General features: G+C 41.3%; 1 protein-coding gene across 3 annotated transcripts in view; it reads right to left on the bottom strand.

Annotated features, from left to right (window-relative positions):
• SGCA (sarcoglycan alpha) overlaps nt 1-12,204 on the bottom strand; it is a 51,502-nt gene that overhangs the window by 3,764 nt on the left and 35,534 nt on the right. For 2 of the 3 annotated variants that reach the window (XM_073607774.1, XM_073607775.1), the window contains exons 7-8: nt 9,677-9,876; nt 2,633-2,659 (exon numbers count right to left, since the gene is read on the bottom strand). In XM_073607774.1, coding sequence (XP_073463875.1) covers nt 2,633-2,659; nt 9,677-9,876 — 227 coding nt within the window. The remainder of the gene's footprint in view (nt 1-2,632; nt 2,660-9,676; nt 9,877-12,204) is intronic. The other variant, XM_073607776.1, reaches the window with a different exon arrangement.

Raw genomic sequence — 12,204 nt, 5'->3', positions numbered from 1 at the left:
TCAACCTTTTTACACGTGAGGAACCTAATAAATAATTTTCAGGTCTTGGGGGACCCCTGCTAAAACCAATTCATTAGGGGTCAGTGGGAAAGTTGCCCCTTACAATGCTGGCCAGTGGAAAGAATGCCACCCCTAGTGACAGCCAAAAAATCATAGGTGTCATCTAGGCTGACTCTGTGTTCACGGTGGTGGCCCTGAAACTATGAAGGTACCATCAGATGCGAGGTCAATCAGCCACATCTTAAGCAACCTCTGGAGGAAACCTTGTTGAGAATGGCTGCTATAGAAAGGTTCTATATAGGATTGAATAGAAAGCGTGATACATATGTACAGGCCCAGTGGAGAAGGTCACGACAATAACATTCTGGGTCAGGAAAAAGTGAGAAAAAACTGTGTGGGAGGCAATTAAAGCTGAACTCCAGCCTTAACTTTAGTCTTGTACGGGCTGAATAATTTTATTAGCACATTGATAAGGCAGAGAAGGAAGAACCATGGAAGGTAAATATAAGGCTGAAGAGACTTTAGCTTGAACAGACACTGTCATCAGTATTCTTGCTATGAGGAGACCATGCAGAGGAAACTTCTGCAATATCTTAACCTGTTCCTGCCCAGCCCTGGCATCCCTTTAACTAGGTCTACATACCAAGAGGATGGGACAGACTTCCCGATCACATGGCCACTGTGATTGACTGTCACAGTGGTCACGATATCAGGAGCCTGTCAAACCTGACTAGAGACAAAGAGCTTTCTATGACTGTGCTTAGAGCATGCAGTGAGCGCACTATCAACACAGAAATGTCAGCCGTCCATGGACGCATATGTGGGGTATATGGGCATGAAAGCCCAATCTCTTTGCCCCCACACAAGGGTGTTACGTGAGCAACAAGAGGTTTATATTATTTCAGTCTGTACCTGAAAAGCTCTGTGGGTTATCATAGTGACATGTCCGTAGCATCTACTGCAAATTCTATATCTATATAAATTGTTGTGATTTTTATTCATAAAGAAATAAAGAATAAAGAAATCTATCATACTGTGTGTTGTAATACAGAGAGCATTGCATGTTGTAACAGACTAATATAGCAAACACCAACCGCCATGAAAACATAGAACTCACATTCTGTAATCAAAAACACAAAAAAATCATATGTATTCAGTTAGATAAAATACAAACAGGGAAGAATGACCCCAAACAGAAAGAACAATCAGTCAAGAAGCTGCTCATGCATCAGTAAAATCTGCAGCCATGCTAAAATCTGTGCATTTAGTTTATCTTAAAGCAGAACAACAGCCTAAGCCATACAATTCCATGGATTGTAATATCAATGCTGTATTTAGATTTCTACACCTAATACATTTTCTGATGCTGCGAAGGTTGATGATATGTAAATTAGAAGTGGCTACTTACAGCTCCTAATTTATTTTAATGCTTTCACGTGTATATCACAGAAGCATTGGGGCCAATAAAATAAACCTATACTTTGCACATTTGTTTGTATTGTGTGACTTTCTCCCGTTCTGACAATGTCAAGCTGGCTGCAGAAGCAACCAAGAGCACAGCTCAGAGACAGGGAATACTGACTCTATCTGGGATCTACCAAGGACAAAGCTCAGAGACAGAAAATCCTGACTTTCTAGGGAATACTGACTCTCTTTGGGTCCACCAAGGATAGGGGATACTGACTTTCTTTGGGATCTACCAAGGGTAGGGGATACTGACTCTCTTTGGGTCCACCAAGGGCAGGGGATACTGACTCTCTTTGGGTCGACCAAGGGTAGAGAATACTGACTCTCTTTGGGTCGACCAAGGGTAGAGAATACTGACTCTCTTTGGGTCTACCAAGGGTAGGGAATACTGACTCTCTTTGGGTCTACCAAGGGTAGGGAATACTGACTCTCTTTGGGTCTACCAAGGGTAGGGAATACTGACTCTCTTTGGGTCTACCAAGGGTAGAGGATACTGATTCTCTTTGGGATCTAACAATGGTTATATTATTTCTATTCTATTGTTTTTTTTTATTATATTCTTTTCTATTCTATTCTTTTATTTTGTTTGTTTATTTTCTATTCAATTTTGTTCTGTTTTACTCTATTATATTCTATAACATCCTGTTATGTTCTTTTCTATTCTATTCTATTCCTTTATTTTCTATTCTATTTTATTCTCTTTGGAAGTCATAAAACTATTTGGATTCAAAAACTTTTCGAATTCGAAAACTATTCAAATCGATTAGAATTCCGAAAAATACAAATTGGTTTGAATACCAATAAACAAAACGAATTCCGAAAATGAATTAAACAAATTTAACTAAGCAAATGTATTTAAATAACCAATGGAAACGAAACAAAACTAATTTTTTGTTCTGCATATGTCTAATGAAGGCCCTCTGACATCAAAACCTGGAGTCACTGACCAGAAACAAGTAACAAATAAGGACTTTGGGTGTGAGGAGTGACCCATTAGCATTAATAGTTATAGTTCATCACTGTCAATGTTTTGGGAGTGGAGTTACGTTTGACGTAGGCCCACACTTAAAGATATACACTAAGAATTATAAATGGAGGGACAACACTGTCCAGTACAATGTGCACATGCAATGCAAAAGCGGGACACACAGGATTTGGGACTTACTCCGCTGTATTGGCATCTCTCTTCTCTCTTAAGGTAACAAAAAAAAAATAACATAGTGTGATCTCCAATAAGTAACACATTCAGAATCAATGTCCTAAATATTATGTTCTTAATAAGGGATGAGGTTCAGATTTGCGCCAACCTTGGTTTCACAGTTAATCAGGCAGATCACCAAACAAGTACACTGTCATTGAGGCCGCCTGTGAAAATTGTGCTGTTCCGTAACACCATATACTACTTTAAAGCAGTGATAAAACCCAAAAGCAAACATTTATTATATTGCAGCTTACCAATTCTCAGATGTTGTGGCTGCATTCGTTTTTTTTTTTAGGCTTTATTTCCATGTTGTTGATCTGGCATGTAAATCTGCAGATGTAGTAGTTGGAGGCAGTGGCGGGACAAGGTCATCTAGAGCCCAGGGTGAACATGCCAAATTGCGCCCCCCCATATGAATGAGCATTATAAGTCAGCAAAAATACCCTCCACCCCCCAAAAAAAATTGAGTGCAATCTACATACTTAGCTTAAATCCTCTCATTCCACATATGCTCCCAGCACAATCCTCCCTCTCCAAAAAAAATTCCCCTTCCTAGCACAAATCCTCTACCTCTCAAATCTCCCTCCCAGCACAAATTCGCCTGCCTAATCCCCCATTCTAGCACAAATACCCCCCTCAAAATTTCCCCTCCAAGCACAAATCCCCCCCCACTCCAAATTCCCCCTCCCAGCACAAATCACCTTCCCCCAATGCCCCATTCTAGCACAACCTCCCTAATTTTCCATCCTACAACAAATGCCCCCAATAATCCCTACTAGCGCAAATCCCCCTCCCAAAAGCATTTTTCCCTCCTAGCACAAATCCCCCTCCCAAAAGCATTTTCCCCTCCTAGCACAAATCCTCTACCTCTCAAATCTCCCTCCCAGCACAAATTCACATCCCCAATCCCCTATTCTAGCACAAATACCCCCCCTCCCAAATTTCCCCTCCAAGCACAAATCCCCTCCCCCCACTCCAAATCCCCCATTCTAGCACAAATCCCCCCGCTAAATTTCCCCTCCAAGCACAAATCCCCACCCCAAATCCCCCCTCCTAGCACAAATTCACCTTTCCCAATCCCCCATTCTAGCACAACCCCCCCCAATTTCCCCTCCTAGCACAAATGCTCCCAATAATCCCTCCTAGCACAAATCCCCCTCCCAAAATGCATTTTCCCCTCCTAGCACAAATCCCCCTCCCAAAAGCATTTTCCCCTCCTAGCACAAATCATCTACCTCTCAAATTTAGCTCCCAGCACAAATTCACCTCCCCAATCCCCCATTCTAGCACAAATACCCCTCCGCCCCCTAAATTTCCCCTCCAAGCACAACCCCCCCCCACTCCAAATCCCCCATTCTAGCACAAATCCCCCCCCCCCCCCAATAGCACAAATGCCCCCAATCATCCTTACTGGCACAAATCCCTCTCCCAAAAGCATTTTCCCCTCCTAGCACAAATCCATCTCCCAAAAGCATTTTCCCCTCCTAGCACCCCCTCACCATATTACCTTTTATAGCATAAATCACCACTCCTAGTACACCTCCCCAATTTTCCCCTCCTAGAACAATTCTTACCTCCTTCCGCCCCCCAAATTCCCCCCTCCCAACAAAATAACAAAGATTATCCGTTGCTAAATATACATTAGATGATAGTAAGAGATAGATAAAAAATATATATATATATCATAAATGTGGTTGGAACTCCGCTTCAAATAGAAAATTATCTTTAGATTTAGGTTTTTTACTACAAAAGCATTTTATTAAAATAAATTTGATTTGATTTGATTTAAATTAAAAAAAAAAAAAAAAATATTTTTTTTATTTTTTTAAATAATCAATTTATATCCACCCTGAAAGGCATTTTTTTCATGATGCTGTTAAAGCCAAATAGAAAGGCTCTCCTCTCTCTGTATTTTTTTTTGCATTGGTACAGATTGTGTACAGTAGTGGTATATTTTTTTTTTTGTATTGGTACAGATTTTGTACAGTAGTGGCAGCCTCCCTACTAACCATCAAAAACAAAAAATAGTACTAACTAGTAAAACTGCAAATAAACTAGAGAGCATATGTGGTATAAACACCTGGTAAGTCTACATAAACAAAAACGTGCAAATGAGCGAATGTATCAAAGTGTACTGTGCATATCACATGAGAATTCTTATAATGATCAACAAAAATAGAAATAAAATTAAAATGAAAAAGTCCTCCAAAAAGTGATAAATAATCCTCTGAAGAGTGATAAATAAAAAAGTGCAACCTGCAATATGCAAAGAATAATAAAGTGACTTTCTTCTGTGCAAAAAAAGGAGAAGGTAAAGTGCAGTATGGTTTTTCCTTGCTGGTGACACCCTCTACTACACACTTCTGTGCATGTGCATCCAATTTAGGTTTGTGGTGCAAGGTGATGACAGAAAGGTGATGGCCTCTTCTGTGCGGTGCACTATGATAATAGATGGCCTCTTACCTTACGGCTCTAAGGGAACGGCATGTATGTAATAGTCATAGGTGATTCCTCTATATATCCTGACGGTGACCGGACTCCTATACATGTGTGCTTTCAATATGGAGATAGAAGTCTGCTTCTTTGCGATCAAATACCGCTATCACTTCCACAATTTCATTGTAACTCCCACAGTGAAAGTGTATGTATGTATCAGGGATACAGAGGCACTGGAAGTGATGCTGGGGAGCTCAGCGCTCGTGGTTTTTCACCACTTGCGATCGGGCCATAGCCGAAAGATGGCTACAGTGTGGTTGGCTTATTCTGGGAGGACGTCCATGGACGTCCAGAATCTTGCTCCCGCACGCCCTGGGGAGCGCTACTGAAAAAATCCGTGACCGCCGGGTCCAGAAGACCCGGCGCATCACGGATCACAGTAAATGGCCGCTGGTAGCGGCCGTTTACCATGTGATCGCTCCGTCAAATGACGGAGAGATCACTTGTACACAAACCGGCATCATGTCATGACGCCGGTTCCTCCCTCCCCTCTCTGTACTGGTCTGTACAGTGCGAGGGGAAAGGGAGAGAGATCGTTTGCAGCAGCGCTGTGGGCTAGATCTGTAGTGCCCACAGCGCTGCTCTGTGCCCATACTGTGCAATACTCTGCAGCACTCTGCCCATACTCTGCAGTACTCTGCCCATACTCTGCCAATACTCTGCAGTACGCTGCCAACACTCTGCAGTACTCTGCCATCACTCTGCAGTACTCGCCAATACTCGCCAATACTCTGCAGTACTCTGCCATCACTCTGCAGTACTCGCCAATACTCGCCAATACTCTGCAGTACTCTGCCATCACTCTGCAATACTCGCCAACACTCTGCAGTACTCTGCCATCACTCTGCAGTACTCGCCAATACTCGCCAACACTCTGCAGTACTCTGCCATCACTCTGCAGTACTCGCCAATACTCGCCATCACTCTGCAGTACTCGCCAACACTCTGCAGTACTCTGCCATCACTCTGCAATACTCGCCAATACTCTGCAGTACTCTGCCATCACTCTGCAATACTCACCAATACTCTGCAGTACTCTGCCAATTCTCGCTAATACTCTGCAGTACTCTGCCATCACTCTGCCATCACTCTGCAATACTCGCCAATACTCGCCAATACTCTGCAGTACTCTGCCATCACTCTGCAATACTCGCCAATACTCTGCCAGTACTCGACAATCCTCTGCCAGTACTCTGCCAATACTCTGCCAATACTCTGCAATAAATTTTAACAGAAACAAGGATTTTTTTTTTTTTCTACCAAATTTTCAGTCTTTTTTGATTTATAGCGCAAAAAATAAAAAAAAACCCAGCGGTGATTAAATACCACCAAAAGAAAGCTCTATTTGTGTGAAAAAAAAGACAAACATTTCATATGGGTACAGTGTTGCATGACTGAGTAATTGTCATTCAAAGTGTGAGAGCACCGAAAGTTGAAAATTGGTCTGGTTAGGAAGGGGGTTTAAGTGCCCAGTGGTGAAGTGGTTAAACTGAATGTTACTTTGTAATGTGAGTACCTTGAATCGTTTGTTCTATTCAATAAATTAAAGGGGTTGTAAAGGTATTTTTTTTTTTTTTAAATAACAAACATGTTATACTTACCTCCACTGTGCAGCTCGTTTTGCACAGAGTGTCCCCGTACCTGCTCTTCTGGGGTCCCTCGGCGGCTGTCTCAGCTCCTCCCCGCAAGAACTAAACACCTTCATGTGAGCTCTCTTGCATGGTGTTTAGTTCTTGCGTGTGCGCTCCTGTGATACAGCCGGCAGCTATAGCCGCTGACTATATCACTCGGCCCCACCCCCCGGCGTGCCGCGCCATTGGATGTGATTGACAGCAGCGCGAGCCAATGGCTGCGCTGCTTTCAATCCATCCACTCTAGCCAATCAACGGCCAGGCTGAGCGGCGAAGAAGATGTCGGGAGCAGGTAAGGGGTCAGGTATGTAAAACAGGGGGGCTGGGGGGGCCAGCATTGTCTGATGTTTTTTCACCTTAATGCATAGGATGCATTAAGGTGAAAAAACGTGAACCTTTACAACCCCTTTAAGTTGTATAAGACATACAACACTTCTGCAATCTCCTTCTTCTTCCTTATGTCATCTTACATACACTTTCACTGTGGGAGTTACAAGTGAAATTGTGGAAGTGATAGCGGTATTTGATCGCAAAGAAGCAGACTTTTATCTCCATATTGAAAACACACATGTATAGGAGTCCGGTCACCATCAGGATATATAGAGGAATCACCTGTGACTATTACATACATGCTGTTACTTTACAGCCATGAGGTAAGAGGCCATCTATTATCATTGTGCACCACACGGAAGAGGCCATCACCTCTGGGTCATCACCTTGCACCACAAACCTAAATTGGTTGCACACAGGGGAGGATGTGGGGGGGGGGGGGCAATTGCCCCTTCCGAGAATGCGGGTGAGTGATCGAGCGGGCGGCTCCGCGGGTGAGAGCGCGGGCGGGCCGGTTGGCTCGGTCGGTGAGCGTGCGGGTGAGAGAGCAGGCAAGCAGCTGGGTGGCTTGGTGTGTGAGCGGGCTGCTGGCCAATCGAGGAGCTGGCAGGCGGGGAAGCAGAGAGATGACATCATCTCTCACCGCCCGCCCTGCATCCCTGCAGTTCCGCCCTCACTGTGCAGGCAGCCGCGGGCAGCAGAGAGATTACATCATCTCTCTGCTGTCTGACTGGTAACCTGCTGCCTGATTCTGGGACACAGCAAGAGACTACCTTAGCAGGAAAGTGACACAGCAAGTGACAATTGTAGCAAGCAAGTGACAATCCACAACATGTGGCAGGTGACGTGGCAAGTGACAATCCGCATCTGGTGACAGGGGACGTGGCAAGTGACAATCCACAACACATGGAAAGCAACATGGCAGGTGACAATCTGCATCTGGTGGCAGGCGAGATGGCAAGTAACAATCCGCATCTGGTGGCAGGCAACGTGGCAAGTGACAATCTGCAATGTGTGGCAGGTGACGTGGCAAGTGACAATCCGCATCTGGTGGCAGGTGACATGGCAAGTGACAATCCGCAACGTGTGGCAAGTGACAATCCACAACGTGTGGCAGGTGACGTGGCAAGTGACACACTCAGGGCTCCCACTGATTCTGCATTATGGTAAGTTGAACTATTTAATTTTATATAACAATGTAATAATAGAAATAATGCACTTTAATCATCCTGACACCACAACAATCATGGTGCCGTGATGATTGAAGCGCCAACACAAGCCATTTCTCCGATAAATTGCCCCCAAAAAAACATATTTTCTGGCAGTGCCCCTCTCGAGATTAGACTCTGAATCCATCCTTATTTATCACTTTTTGGAGGACTTTTTAATTTTATTTCTATTTTTGTTGATCATTAAATTAAGAATTCTCACATGATATGCACAGTACACTTTGATACATTCGCTCATTTGCATGTTATTGTTCACGTAGATTTACCAGGTATTTCTACCACACATGCTCTCTAGTAGGCTTGTGCAATTCGTTTCGTAACGAATCGAAATTACGGCCGAATTTTGCATCTTTCGGACATTCGGATATATCCGAATGTCCGAATAAAAAAAAATGAATTTCAACGAATGATTCGGTAATTCGCTAAAGGTCTAATGAAACAAAAGGTCAACTCAAAGTAAATCTTTCAGTGCAATCAGCTGATTAATTTTGTGCTGGAGTTTGGATTACTAGCAAAGTGAATGCCTGAGAACTGAGAGAGAAGGGTGTTGTGTTGTATTTGAGCAGAGGAGAAGAGATATTGTCATTGTGTGTGTTAAAAGATTCAATAAACAAACGACTTTCCAAACTACGAATCATTATCACGAATATATATACATACATAAATATCGAATTTCAACTAATACAAACAAAATTATAGCGCATATGTATTCGACATGATTCGAGATTCAGTATAACGAATATCGACACTCTACGAATTATAACGAATTATCCGAAATTGTATTAATGTAACATAACGAATATTACAGAACGAAATTATGTATTTTCCGAATGACAACGAACCGAAACTAAACAAATTTTTCCGTTGTGCACAAGTCTACTCTCTAGTTTATTTGCATACTAGTTAGTACTACCTAACAGCGCAGCACTATTTTTTGTTTTTGATTCTCTCTTGTGGTTATGGAGTAACCTTCCAGTGCTCTGCAGCAGTTATCACCTCTTCCTTTTTATCACAGCGTGGGAATACCTACTATATATTTCTTTCCCTACTAACCCTACCATACCCCACATTGGGTCCCAATTTCTAAATAAACTTCACCTCCCATTGACTTCAATGAGGTTTACAGCAAAAATTTGCAGTTCACAAAATTTTGCATGACTCTGATGAAACCTTGGTGGATTTGCTCATCCCCTATTCTTAATAGCCTAACCTACAATTGTTCTCAATAAATAGAACTAGAAGTTCTATGCACAAACACACACTGACCTATAGGAATGTGATTTCCTGGATTCAGGTGAGCGCAATATCTGCGTAATACTTACACCCCCTCCCTGCGGCAGCACATGATGTAAGAGAGCAGCAGACACAGCAGGAGAGCGATGAGGATGGGAAGTAGAAGGGTGAGCAGGTAATCGGGGAGATAGTTGATTTCCTCCAGGGTGTCAGGAGGCGGATAAAAGTCTCCATCAAATTCCAGGGCTTTATAGCTAGGAGGAGAGGGAGATGGCTCCAATTTATCAACCTGCAACATTAAATCAGAAGTGTCACTTTCCATGTCAGGGGACAAAATCTAGCAATTAAAAAAATCATCATACAAGAACAAGGCACTTATTAAGACATAATTATTTTTTCACCACTTAAGGACCGGGCCTATTTTTTACACTTGCTGTTTACAAGTTAAAATCATTTTCTTTTGCTAGAAAATTACTTAGAACCGCCAAACATCATTGTTATTATTTTTTTTGCAGACACCCTAGAGAATAAAATGGTAGTCGTTGCAATACTTTATGTCACACCAGAAGAAATAAAGAAAAAGAATTCCAAAAAAGGAAAACCTATGGTCGGATATTAAAGGCACAACAAACATTAGAAATATACAAAAATATTAGCATTTATTGAAAAAAAAAAAAATTATATATATATATATATATATATATATATATATAAATCAAACAACAGGAACATGAAAGAAACAAACATCGATAAAAATCATATATACAAAAAACAATCTATATATGATATGAGCCCTAATGCGTCTACGCGTTTCGTTGTACACTTCTTCAGGACACATTTGGGGTTCAGTAGTTGCAAAGAAGAGAAAGGGGTCTAACTATCTAAGGATAAAAACACACAGATTACAATAAACATATAATAAAAAGAAAAACACTGTTTATGTCACACCGTATTTGTGCAGCAGTCTTACAAATGCAATTTTTTGGGAAAAAATACAGTTTTTTTTATAAAAAAATAAGAAAACAGACAAAAAGGTCCTATGTGCTGCACAGCACTGCAAGATCCTGTGGATAAGTGAATTGACAGCCTCAGCCTGGGCTCCAGTCAAGCCACACTCCCAACGCGTTTCACTTTGTCCCCTGGAGCTTAAATATTAGGGACCGAGCCTCTTTCTGAGATGTGTTGTTTACAAGTTAAAAACTGTTTTTTTTTGCTAGGAAATTACTTAGAACCCCCAAACATTATATATATATATATATATATATATATATATATATATATATATATATATATATATATATAATTAATTAATTTTTTCTAACACCCTAGAGAATAAAATGGCGGTCGTTGCAATACTTTCTGTCACACCGTATTTGCGCAGCAGTCTTACAAGCGCACTTTTTTTGGAAAAAAATACACTTTTTTGAATTAAAAAATAAGACAACAGTAACGTTAGCCCAATTTTTTTTTTATATATTGTAAGAGATAATGTTACGCCGAGTAAATTGATACCCAACATGTCATGCTTAAAAGTTGCAGCCCCTCGTGGAATAGCGACAAACTTTGGCACTTCAAAATCTCCATAGGCGAAGTTTAAAAATGTCTACAGGTTACCAGTTTTGTCTACAGATCCCCGAGACGACGTCAGATTGTGAAGAAACGCGTGCAGGGAGGTGGACGTGCTGACGTCATCACGCTCTCTCAGTGGTGTTTGCTTGCTGGCCGGCTGTTTGTTATGATCGTTTTTATCTTTTTATTTGTAAGTGCAATCCTTTTATTCTATTAAACCCTTTTTGGTACGGTATACACTATGGAGTCTCTCTTTATATTTTCTGGGTAATACCTGAATTTGCTCCTTGGTGGCTGATGCTCCAGTATTCCAGGCTATTTGGTGCTCATTATAAGCTTCTCCCTAATACTAGCGTTGGATTACCATCTTCCCTTTGGATAAAGGCCCTGGCTGGGTATTAAGCTGCAGGCTCCTTAAGCTTGCCTTCGGGTAAGCGGACAATTTATGTGGTGGAGGTACACTGTCATCAAGAGGTGTTATTTATAAGCACTCACTTTATGTGCTATTTATGGACTGTTTATTTACTACTTATGTCATTTTGTACACAACCATTGATTTGGACTAATTTATTTTTTATTTTTATTTTTCATTTTCATTTTTTCACTTATTTGGTCACGTTTTGGTAAGCGCTGCTACTTTGTATTATTTACCAGTTTTAAGTTACAGAGGTGGTCTAATGCTCTCACTCTAACGATTGCGGCGATACCTCACATGTGTGGTAGGAACACCGTTAACTTATGCGGGAGCGACTTACATATGTGTTTGCTTTTGCGCGCGAGCACGATGGGATGGGCGATTTAAATTTTTTTTTCTTATTTGTTTCACTTTTTTTTACACTGTCCCTTTAAAAACAAAATGTTTTTGGATCACTTTTATTCCTAGTACAAGGAATGTAATCATCCCTTGTAATAGAAAAAAAGCATGACAGGACCTCTTTAATGTGAGATCTGGGGTCAAAAAGACCTCAGATCTCACATTTACACTCAAATGCAATTACAAAAAAAAGTTTTGTTTTTTTTTCCAATAAAATCTTTTTTTCTCCTTTAA

The sequence above is a fragment of the Aquarana catesbeiana genome, linkage group LG12 (assembly GCF_042186555.1).
Source record: "Aquarana catesbeiana isolate 2022-GZ linkage group LG12, ASM4218655v1, whole genome shotgun sequence".
Lineage (NCBI taxonomy): Eukaryota > Metazoa > Chordata > Amphibia > Anura > Ranidae > Aquarana > Aquarana catesbeiana.
This window is presented reverse-complemented; position numbering and strand designations above follow the sequence as displayed.